Below are 12,181 nucleotides of genomic sequence, written 5' to 3' on the forward strand. Positions count from 1 at the left end.
TCTGGTAATTCCTTCACGTTGCTGGCCAGCACCTTTTGGGATGACCTTGGTTCCCATGGGATGATCTGTTGTCATTTTCTGGTCTCACATTCCAAGCTTCTCCCTCCCCCACCCCTCCCCCCATAGTGTGTGGCAAGCTGAGAAACGAAAAGATGGCTGCAGCAGCATGGATTCATTCCAGGACACCGCAACCATTATAAATACATGCCAATTGCCAAGCATCTGAATTTTGATGAAGTGACGATGGGGATGTTGCAACAATTCTGAGTGTGAAAAATTGGTGTTATTTTGAATGGCCACTAAATGAATGATTGTAAGTCAAGGACTGCGTGTAGAAAGTTCTTCTGAGAAATTTCAGCTCAGCCCTTCTCAAGGCAAGAATGTACAATCCTGGCCATTACTTCAATTCCTTTCTTTTCTCCCTCCCCTTGGGAAAATGCATGAAAATCCGAATGAATGCATGAGAGACAAAAAGGGAAAGGAAGCCAGGTTTTCATGTGGTGGGAGGCTTATTAGGGGCCATTTCAGGTAAGAGGCAGGCAGCAAACAGTACCAAAGGGCAGAAGGAGGAACAACAACGGGGAGCAAACTCCTCTCAGTTCTTCTCAGGATTGTATCAAAAAAACAAGGCAGGCCCTGCAGGGACAGAGCTGGGCAGGTAAGACCATGCCGAATGGCCTTTGTCTTCTTCTTGAAGTTGGATATTGAATTGTTTATAGGGTGCTGCCACAGGGTGCAGCACAAAGGAGGATGGGGGTTACTCCAAGAATGTTGCCTTAGGAAGAGATGGAATGAGATGAATTTGCTGCTGTCTTCTTTTCAGGTTTGTATGCCGGCTGGGAGTTTTAGGGTGTTTTGGAGAAAGCAAAGGAAAATGTTTGGAGGGTGGAACAGGTGAGGAAACAGTGCTGCTGATAACTATTCATGCATTGTTATCATAATTGGATTGGGCTTGGCATCAGAGGAACTCTTGTGCATCATATGAGGTTTGTTATTCTGGAAAGAATTTCAACAGGTCGAATCACAGGCAGGGAAGACAGATTAGCTGGGAATTCACTGACTAGGTAAACAACTTCCTTTGCTACCCAGTTCTCTCTCTCCTCAACCCCAAAATGCTCTGGTTACGAGCTTATTCCAGTCTGTTGATGAAAACTAGGTCAAGACAAATGAACCCTCTTCACAAGTCAAGATGCAATCGCCATACTTATCCTCCTGCTTTCATAAAGTTTGCCCCATATTTTTGTTAGCAACTAAGGAAGAAAAAGTGGTTGGTGGATACCATTCAGAACATCTCTAAGTTCGTTATTCAAGGCTTCTCTCCAGATGTCCCAGTAATGAGGAAAATGGACAGAGACCAATTCGACTATGAAACTTTTAAAACATCCCTTTTAAAGGGATGTCCAATCTTGGCAACTTTAAGACTTGTGGACTTCAACTCCCAGAATTTTGGCTGGGGAATTCTGGGAGTTGAAGTCCACAAGTCTTAAAAGTGTCCAAACTTAAAGAGTTTGGGGACTCTTGCTTTCGAATCATCTTGGTTGACATGAAGACCTTTTGGTTCTTGCAGGCAGTTGAACGGATCTATAATGACTTTAGATCTTGCCACAGTCTTACTGTCTACTGTTTTTACTTTGACATTATACACTGCATTATTTTTACTCTCGATACTGGTTTGATATTATGGTTTCCTTGTTGCTTCATAGCTTATGTTTATAAGTATAAACCTACCCTTTCCCCAAAAAATTATGGCACTCCAATTACAAGAAGGAAAAAAGAAGAAGGAAATAATTGTGCAGGTGCCTTGCCGCTGCTCTTTAGAAACAAATATTCATGATGGGACAATCACATACTAGGAAATATTATTATTAGCAGTAAGTATCTAATCTGCCAAAGGTTCCATTTAAGCAATAGTTTTCAATTTATTCTTGAAAATTCCATTGCTGTTATTCATAGCCAGGAATATTACTAGCCATCTCTGGCATTTGTTTTGTTCACTTTCCCATCTATCTTGTCTCTCTGGCAGGTGCTCTTAACTGAAATGCTGTTTTCACTTCAAGAGTAAGCAGAATTCAAGTGGTCAATGCCCTTGGTATGTACATAGTAGAAGGCGGTCTCCTCTGCAGTTGTTGTTTGTGTAGCTCCGGCTTTAACACAGTGGCTGGTTCTGAGTTTAAGGAACTGACTCTTAATGGGATCGCCTAGAATAGGGGTGTTAAACTTGCGTCATCACATTGCTGTCACGTGATGTATCATGGCTTTCCCCCCCTTTGCTAAAACGGGGGTGGGTGTGGCCAGCACGTGACACATCCGGCCTGAGGTCCGCGAGTTTGACAGCCCTGGTCTAGAAGAATCCATTTCAACTCCTGTTCAATTCCTTTTACATAAGCCTACTCCCAAGTCTCCAACTAATGGTAGTCCTTGATTTACAACCATTTGTTTAGTGACAACTCTAAGTTACAATGGCACTAAAAAAATGACTTATAACCGTTTGTCACATTTACAGCCATTTCTGCATCCCCATGGATCAAAATTCAGACTCTTGGCAACCGACCTGTATTTATGACGGTTGCAATGTCCCAGGGTCCTGTGATCACCTTTTGTGACCTTCTGACAAGAAAAGTCAATGGGGAAGCCAGATTCACTTAACAACCATCAGGGGTGGGTTCTAAAATTTATTACTACCGGTTCTGTGAGCGTGGCTTATTTTGTGGGCGTGGCTTGATGGTCATGTGACAATTATTTAGGATTTAGCAGAGGTACTGGTCTATCAGGCTTTTAACTGCTTGCAGAGCTGTACCGATCTACCCATTTATTTTTGCAGGCACTGATCTACTCATGTATTTTTGCAGACACCGGTCTACTCATGTATTTTTGCAGGCACTGGTCTACCCATTTATTTTTGCAGGCACTGATCTACTCATGTATTTTTATAGGCACTGGTCTACCCATTTATTTTTGCAGACACTGGTCTACTCATGTATTTTTGCAGGCACTGATCTACTCATGTATTTTTGCAGGCACTGGTCTACTGATTTATTTTTTGCAGGCACCAGTCTACTCATGTATTTTTGCAGGCACCGGTCTACTCATTTGTTTTCTTTTAACACTGATCAGCTGTAGGGCGGCCCTTTGAAGCCCCCGCGGCAAGAGTTTAAACAGTTTTTTTCCCTCTAGCCATTAGCTGGGACTCAGGAGGCAGCAATAGATTGGGGGTGGGGCCAAATAAAAGGTAAGAATAACTGCGGGGGCGGGGGGTGGGGGGGGCAGAACTGGTTCGGTGATGTCATATCGTCACCGCTACCGGCTCAGTGGAACCGGGCCGAACCGGGAGGATCCCACCACTGACAATCATGTTATAAACTTAACAACTATAGTGATTCACTTAACTGAAAATATGACAAGAAAGGTTGTAAAATGGAATAAAAACTCAACAACTGGTTTGGTTTTTCTGTTTGAGACACGTTTACTGCTTTCTAGATGCCTCCAGTTTTCCTTATCAATTCCCTGCTGTCTAAAAAAGCATCTTTATCTCTTCCTTAATCTCTCTCTCTATTTTGCTTTCGTCTCTTCAAGTATTTTCTTTATTTATTCTCTTTCCTTCCAGACCGCTACAACAAGAATCTAGCATTCAGCCCCTTTTCTTTTCTTTTTCGAATACCTGCCACGTTATACCACAACTTCATTCATTCGTTTATTGTTCGGCTGTAACCAACTGGTTGTTTTTGTACCTGCTTTTATTCTTTTCAGATGACCACAGGAATCTCTGAGGAGCAAGAGTGTCTCCAAGGGAGAACAGATGTGAATTTGTGGTGGAAAGAAGGTCCATGTACTTCAAAGGAGGAGAACAGGTGCGTGCTTTAGGGGAAAAAAGAGAAGGTATGGCCCCAGAAAGGAAGATAAAATCTTGTTTTAGCCTCATACGCTTCCACTCCATTCTTTTGTTTAGTATTTTGGAAATTAATTGTGTATTTAGATGAATCTTCATTGACAGGAAATATTGAACAGGGGCATGCATCTTTCTGTGTGTTGTTAATGTTGATCATTAGGCCTTACTACTTACTATGTACCCCAAAAGGTAGAATTTGGTAGAATTTGGAGTAAATTTTTTAAATTTACTCCAAATGAGCAAAACAGGATGACGCAAAATCCCAAAGGCCACAGCTTTGTTGAATAGCTACAGCTTTATTTGCTAAAGAAGTTCAAGGTTGGCTAAATCAGTGGTATCTTTCGGCTGTCATGGAGCAACAGATCCCGAAAAATTAACTTTTTTTAGTTGTATAATTGCATTTCCTTTTCTTCTTCGTTTGTCAATCTATACTGGAAAAGCAGAACTGGATAATTCTTCTCCACAAAGAGTCATAGTGTATTGTGTATTGTGAACTGCTCTGGGTCTTTGGAGAGGGGTGGCATATAAATTGAATGAATGAATGAATGAATGAATGAATGAATAAATAAATAAATAAATAAATAAATAAATAAATAAATAAATAAATAAATAAATAGTCTCATGGGTACTGCAGCCAGAGGTCTAGATCTAGTGTATGAGGCATATTTACCGAATATCATGCAACTGGGGACTCTCAGGTTGTGTAATCATTTATTGTTTTAACTATTGACCAGCTGCGAATGTTTGTTTATTTTAAACTTTGGTATGTTTAGAAATATGAGAGAGATGGATTGTCTACAGGGGTGTTAAATTCAAGACCCGCAGGCTGGATCCGGCCTATGGGCCCACCCTGGAAAAGGCAAAGGATCGGCCCACGGTGCCTCTGCCAGTGAAAACAGAGCTCCATTTTCACTGGCAGAGGGTTGCAGGAGGCAGTTGCAGCAGAAAACAGAGCTTGTGAGGGCTGCGGGCGGGCCTCCCAAGCTCCGCTTTCACTGGCAGGAGGCCGTCGCAGCTGAAAATGGAGCTCAGGAGACACGAGTGATGTCGAGTTGGCCACACCCACTCCGGCCCCTCGAGGTCAAACACAACCCTGATGCAGCCCTCAATGAAATTGAGTTTGACACCCTTGGTCTAGAAACATGTAATATAAACAAGCAAACAAATGTCTACAGGTTTGGCTGATCCACATTATGGACAGGACCTTTTGAGTCAAACTTGATTTCTGATGACTTCATTCGCATGTCTTTGTAGTTCTTCCAGCAAAAATATGGAAGGCCTCTTCAGTTCCTTCTTTGGAGATAGCTTTCCTATTTCCCAGGCAAGCCCATAGCCTTACCATTCCTGGAAGAATTCCCTAACCAACTGCAACCCTATTTGTCTTCTGAGGCCAGGTACTGCCATATGCTGTATCCCATTGACTAATGACTAAAGATGATGGGCTAGATTTTACAGCAGCTGGTTTTCTTTTCTTTTCTTTTTGGTCTCTTTCTGTCTTTCAACAGATCAGAGCCAAGGTGTAAATTCTGATCCTGGGTCATATACGTTCCGATTGCTGTCATGCCTATTCTCCTCCCTGCATTCCTGGGACTTTGTTTCTGCCAACTGATTTCCGGCGACATCTCTGAAAATGACACCGTGGTGGTCACCAGCTCTGGATCCATTAAAGGCATGACAGTCCTAACTAGATCTGGTGCCGTAAATGCCTATCTAGGAATTCCATATGCTGAGCCTCCGGTAGGGAGACTGCGCTTCCAGAAACCTGTCCCACATCAACTGTGGAGCCATGTCTTGGAGGCTACCCGCTTTGGGAAACCTTGTCACCAATGGAGCTTTTTTGGCTATCCTTCTTCAAGAATATGGGTTGCCAATAAGCCCCATTCCGAAGACTGTCTTTTCCTCAATATTTGGGTGCCTCACCCCCAGCCCTCTGTGTCAGTCCCTATCCTTGTTTGGATCCACGGTGGAGGATTTACTGTTGGTGCAGGGTCTTTGGACTTATACAATGGGTCAACATTAGCTGCTACCGAAAATGTCATTGTGGCGTCTATGAACTATCGGGTGGGGATTTGGGGCTTTCTCTTCTTCCCACCGGAAGCCCCAGGGAACATGGGCTTATGGGACCAATACCTGGCACTGAATTGGTTGAAGGAAAATGCAGCAGTCTTTGGTGGAGATGCAGATAAGTTGACTCTCATTGGCCACAGTGCTGGAGCAGCCTCTGTGGGTTTCCACCTCCTCTCTCCTATAAGCCAATCCCTTTTTGACCGAGCGGTGCTCCAGAGTGGAGCTCCCAATGCACCCTGGGCTTCGATGCCACCTGAAAAGATCCAGAAACGTACCGTTAATATAATTGGTCTGTTGAACTGCAGAAAAAGGAACGACAGTGCTGTGATGAGCTGTCTCCAAAATAAGGAAGCCGATGCGTTTCTGAATTTCAGTTCTTTTTTCTTACCCACCTATGATGGCGATTTCCTTCCCGAAGATCCAAAGATACTTCTACAGAAGGGGAAAATTCCAGCAAAGCCACTACTTATAGGTATTACAAGGGAGGACGGCACAGTCTTTATACCTCGAGTTCTGAACAATGTAGATGACAAAAATAGGACCTGGGAGCAGGCCTTATCAGCTGTAGGCATCATATTACGAAGAGATTTTGAAGAAGATATTGTCAAGGCTGTATTGCTTAAGTACAGTGAAATGAAACACGGGTCAAATCTGAACCGTCAGATCTTAGCTCACTTTAGCAGAGATTACTATTTTGTGTGCCCGCTCATTGAAGTTGCTGCAAGGATGGCAGCAGCGGAGGGCTCTGTGTATGTTTATTCCTTCGATCACCAAATTTCCACTTCCGTCTGGCAAGAATGGATGGGTGCAGCTCATGGAGTTGAGGTCCCTTTTCTCTTTGGAACCCTCTCATCACTTCCAGGACTCAATCAATCAGATGAAGAAGCTGACAGGGTACTAAGTCAACGGGTGATGCACTACTGGGCCCAGTTTGCCAGAAGTGGGTAAGACACACTTGTGAGATGTGCTTAAGCACAGCACTAGGGCAGTTCTTCCATGAATCTGGGGTTCTGGTATTTTTATTAGATAGACAGTATGGAGGAACTGGGTATGCCTAGTTTAATGAAAAGAAGGACTACGGGTGACGTGATAGCAATCTTCCAATATCTCAGGGGCCACCACAAAGAAGAGGGGGTCAACCTATTCTCCAAAGCACCTGAAGGCAGGACAAGAAGCAAAGGGTGGAAACGAATCAAGGAGAGAAGCAACTTAGAACTAAGGAGAAATTTCCTGAGAGTGAGAACAATTAATTAGTGGAACAATTTACTTCCAGAAGTTGTGAGTTCTCCAACACTGGGGTTTTTTAAGAGATTGGATAACCATTTGTTTGAAATGGTATATAAGGTTTCTTGCTTGAGCAGAGGAATGGATTAGAAGACCCCCAAGGTCCCTTCCAACTCTGTCATCCTGATGCTGAAATGACAATTTCACCAAAGTCAAGTTTGGCTCACATCAACTTCTATTCCTGAAGGAATGAATAGTAAATACCAGGGATGGTATTCACTTACCTTCACTACCGGTTCGCAAATGTGAGCGTGCGCGCTCGTGCGCTTGCTTCACTCGCACACACCACCTTTGCGCATGCGCAGGGCCTTCCGCACATGCTCAGAGCATCAAAAACAGGACGTGATGATGTCCAGATGGGTGGGTGGAGCCTCCTGCAGCCACCACTATGCTATGCTGGCTGGAGAATTCTGGGAGTTGAAGTCCACAAGTCTTAAAGCTGCCAAGTTTGAAGACTTCTGCTCTAGGCATTGTGATCTGCCTTGTGATTGACTTCCACTGCTGAAAATAATTGATTTAGGAGTAACCAAAACTAATATCACTTGAAAATGCTCGTCAGGAGGGAATGTGAAGTTGACATGTCAGTCACTGTATCCTTAATCTTGTAGTTCAAGTTGACTGTTGTTTGTAATCTGATCATTTTATTTCCTTGACAGGAATCCTTCCAAATTCACACCCGGTGAAGTTCAATGGCCACATTACAATGCTACTGAACAAAACATCTACCATATCAGCACTGAGGCACCTCAAATCATGCAGTTTTTGCCATGCGAGAAGTGCAGTTTTTTGGAAACCCATGTTTATAACACAACAGGAATTGGTGAGTTACTACTCCGTTCCTTTATGTCAACTCAAATCACTTCACATCACCCATTTTTCCTTCCTATCATATATAGTTGCCAAAGATGCATTTGATCTCAATTGGCCCCCAGAATTGGTCATTCTAAGTGTAGAGGGTGTTTTGACATGTATCACTAGCCTTGTGTCACTGAATGGTGTAAATCCGAATATTTTGGATTACGTCTTGATTAAAGTTTGATTTAAACTGTGAGTGGCTTGAAAATGCACAAGGCAGTTGTATCACTTTAAGGATTTTAATTTAGATTTTTTTTATCCTGCCTTTATTATTTTTACAAATACCGTTAACTCAAGGCAGCAAACCTATCTCATACAGGTAAACCTCAAGTTTAAGTAGTGACTGTTTGAAGTTACACAATAAGCGCCCCCTAGTGTTTACGACAAAGTCCTGAAATTATGAATGTTGTAGCCCCATGGCAGTCATTCGCCCTTATGAATGACCGCAGAGGCTCTGCAACATTCACTCTATTTCCCCCCTCTTCCGCTCCCCACAACTGCTTCCTCCCTCCCATCCTGCTGCACCAGACTCATTTACTTGCAAAGATTTGTCTCCTCTCTGCCGTGGTTTCTTTCCCTTGGAGGGAGAGGAGAGCAGGATGATTTTGCATCCAGTGACTGGTCAGCTTGCAAATGCTTTTCATGCCAAGAGTGAAATGATCTTGTGGGGAGGGGGGAAGCATGAGGTATCTCAGGGAGTAGGGGAGGCCTTGGGGGCTTGTTCCATCACTAGCCCCCCCCCATGGCCTTCCCCGCACCGAGATACTTTGTGCACTTAACGACCCGCACATTTTATTAGTGAATGCATGGGTGAAAGCAGGAAGTGGTCATGCTCCAGTTACGTGATTCACTCCTATGAATCCTCGAGTTATGAATGTAATTGGCAGACTCCATTACATTTGTAAATTGAGGATTACCTGTACTCCTTCCTTCTCCTATTTTCCCCACAACAACCTTGTGAGGTGAGTTGGGCTGAGAGAGAATGACTGGCCCAAAGCTACCCAGCTGACTTTCATGGCTGTGGTGGGAGTAGAACTCATAGTCTCCAGGTTTCTGTTCTGACCTAGGCTTCCCAAGAGCATGAAGCAGACTCCTTGTCCCGACAAAAACCCCTTTCTATTAAGTTACTGTGAATTCCTCTCATTCACACCCAGCAAAGTCTTTCAAGGGAGAATTTACAGTCACAGACCTTATCTGGCTTGGAGAGCTGCCAGGCCGATATCTTCAAAACTTGGCAAGAAGTCTCTGAGAGTCACAAACCAATTAAGTGAACTAATTGTCTCCTGCAAACTCCCCTCCCCTTTCACTCCTCTTTATGGGAGGGGCCATTCACCGTCTGTGGCTTTACTCCTGAGTCGACCCTTGTTCCAGAGCTGTTCCCTTCTCCTGGCAGCTCTGACATGCACACACTGGGTACAGGCTCCAGTTGTTCTTCTGCCCCACTGATGTCCGACTCCAAAGGCAGCTGACAACTGTCAGATGGCCCTGGCTCCCTCTCTGCCTCCAACGCAGAAACTTCCCCAGACTCCAGGATTGGCCCACGTTCCTCCCCAACCTCCTCACTGTCTGAGTCTGCCACCAGCTCCGCTGGCTGTTGGCGGTCCACAACAGTTTCATCTCTAGCTTTATGCCACTGAGTGGTATAAATCTGAATATTTTTTATTATGATTTGATTAAACTGTGAATAGCTTGAAAATGGACATAGCAGTTGTGCTATTTTAAGTAGGGTGATATTATGCCAGTGTTTCTGCAAAGCATTTGTACAAGGAAACTCCACTGAACTCTGGTGTTTTTGTATCATTACTACTGTACATACATTGTGGAATCACTGACAGTTACACAGTAATGGCTCTAATAATTTCTTTTCTTTTTCCTTTTTTCAGGTGCAGCATAAAGAGATCAGACCAAACCAAAGACAACCACTGACCAGAATTTAATGAAAGGAATTCTCAGGCAACTTTACTGTGAAGTGTGTACAGGAAAATATAGTAAAGGAGATATACGGAGAACAACTGAAAGTGGATGTGAATGGAGAGGATTTTCTTAAAAATCAGACTCAAATAAAAGAGTGATGGAAAATTCAGATGCATGATTTTGTGTGGTACACCAGTAGCCCTCAACCTACGACCACAATTGAGCCCAAAATCCCTGTTGTTAAGCAAGACAGTTATTCAGTGAGTTTTGCTCCATTTTATAACTTTTCTTGCCATAGTTGTTAAGTGAGCCATACAGTTTGTCAGCCATCCTAACTTGGTCAGTTAGAAAAAAAAGACTCTTGAATCCATTGTTAATGAAAGTATACTTTACTAAAGCCAAGTGGTTACAGAGTAGCAAAGCCAGATCTGAGGTTTCCTGCTCAAAGCAGCTAGTGAACTTTTCCCTTCTCCCCACTTTTTCCCTGGCTATCTCAAAGTGTCCAATTACATTCAAACAAATAACACAAAGAGTAGTTTCAAGTCCCCTCATCCAAACCTCCCCTTTATCTCCCTGCAACTCTTCCCCCACCCCCCTTATCTATGGCAGACTGGCATCTGGTGAAACATGGCTGGTGCAGCAGAATGACAGTCCTGAATCAGTTATTAACTTAGTAACATAGTTGTTAAGTGAATCTGTCTTCCCCATTGACTTTGCTTGTCAGAAGGTCACAAAAGATGATCACATGACCCCAGAACACTGCAACTGTCATAATTCTGAGCTTAATTACCAAACATCCGAATTTTGAAAATGTGACCATGGGGATGCTGCAATAGTAATAAGAATAGAATAGAATAGAATAGAATAGAATAGAATAGAATAGAATAGAATAGAATAGAATAGAATAGAATAGAATAGAATAGAATAGAATAGAATAGAATAGAATTTTTTATTGGCCAAATGTGATTGGACACACAAGGAATTTGTCTTGGTGCATATGCTCTCAGTGTACATAAATTAAAAGATACATTCGTCAAGAATCATAAGGTACAACATTTAATGATAGTCATAGGGTACAAATAAGCAATCAGGAAACAATCAATATCAATATAAATCTTAAGGATACCAGCAACAAGGTTACAGTCATACAGTCATAAGTGGGTGGAGATGGGTGATAGGAACAATGAGAAGATTAATAGTAGTGCAGACTTAGTAACTACTTGACAATGTTGAGGGAATTATTTGTTTAGCAGAGTGATGGTGTTCGGAAAAAAACTGTTCGTGTGTCTAGTTGTCTTGGTGTGCAGTGCTCTATAGCATTGTTTTGAGGGTAGGAGTTGAAACAGTTTATGTCCAGGATGCGAGGGGTCTGTAAATATTTTCACAGCCTTCTTTTTGAAGTGTGAAAAATGGTCATAAGTCACTTTTTTCAGTGCAGTTGTTACTTTGAATGGTCACTAAATGAATGGATGTAAATCAAGGACTACCTGTAGTCTTAACTTCATGGACCGACAACCTCCTTCTGCCCTTTTGATTATTATGTAAATGTCTCCTCAAAGACTCCTGTGTAATGAATGAAGGCAAAAATACGTGTCCCAGGATAATGCTGCAGGATCAAATCTGGGTTGGTGAGACACACACCCTCTGCCAGAGGGAAGTTCCCATGAAGATGGGCTCCAGCATGAGCCTGAAAGTTCGGAAGACAAAACCTCTGGTCCTGATGACTGACCCAGATTGGATCCTGCAACTCCTGTGTAAGTCATTAACCTTAATTATGAGGCTTTATGTCTATCCAAATACATAATATAATAATAAAATCCAATAACATCACATCACATCACATCATAACACAACGTAACATAACATAACAACATAACGGTCCAACATATTTAATGAAGAAATTAGTAGACAGAAAGTTTGCTGGATGGTTCTTATGGAAAACACAAAGAGTGCACAGAATTACATAGTTGGAAAGTATCTCAGAAGAAGCTACCTATTGCATTGGCTCACAGTTCTTACCATCAAGAAACTCCTTCCAATATCTAACTCGAATCTCCTTCTTCATACTTTCAACCTTTTGGTTGGAGGCCTGTCCTGCTGAGCTGCAGAGAACAAGTCTTCTAACATCATTTTAAATGTATGAAGACTGCTATCCTTCAGTGTTCTCTTCTGCGG

The 12,181-nt window shown here is 42.7% G+C and overlaps 1 protein-coding gene across 3 annotated transcripts; it reads left to right on the forward strand.

The window, feature by feature from the left end:
* Positions 1–610: 610 nt before the first annotated feature.
* Positions 611–10,160, forward strand: LOC139309413 (cholinesterase-like). 3 transcript variants are annotated; one of them, XM_070933476.1, is made up of 7 exons: positions 619–658; positions 824–894; positions 2,024–2,089; positions 3,748–3,848; positions 5,392–6,897; positions 7,894–8,057; positions 9,976–10,160. In XM_070933476.1, exons 5-7 carry the CDS (start codon positions 5,447–5,449, stop codon positions 9,984–9,986), a joined length of 1,626 nt encoding a protein of 541 aa, XP_070789577.1. In that variant the 5' UTR covers positions 619–658; positions 824–894; positions 2,024–2,089; positions 3,748–3,848; positions 5,392–5,446; the 3' UTR covers positions 9,987–10,160. The 3 variants fall into 3 exon arrangements, with proteins under 3 accessions (XP_070789576.1, XP_070789577.1, XP_070789578.1); XM_070933475.1 differs by lacking the exon at positions 824–894 and having other exon boundaries at positions 611–658; XM_070933477.1 differs by lacking the exons at positions 619–658; positions 824–894 and adding an exon at positions 740–823.
* Positions 10,161–12,181: the final 2,021 nt, after the last annotated feature.

The sequence above is a fragment of the Pituophis catenifer genome, unplaced genomic scaffold (genome assembly GCF_029215685.1).
Source record: "Pituophis catenifer annectens isolate HBS135680 unplaced genomic scaffold, rPitCat1.0.hap2 SCAF_2, whole genome shotgun sequence".
Classification (NCBI taxonomy): domain Eukaryota; kingdom Metazoa; phylum Chordata; class Lepidosauria; order Squamata; family Colubridae; genus Pituophis; species Pituophis catenifer.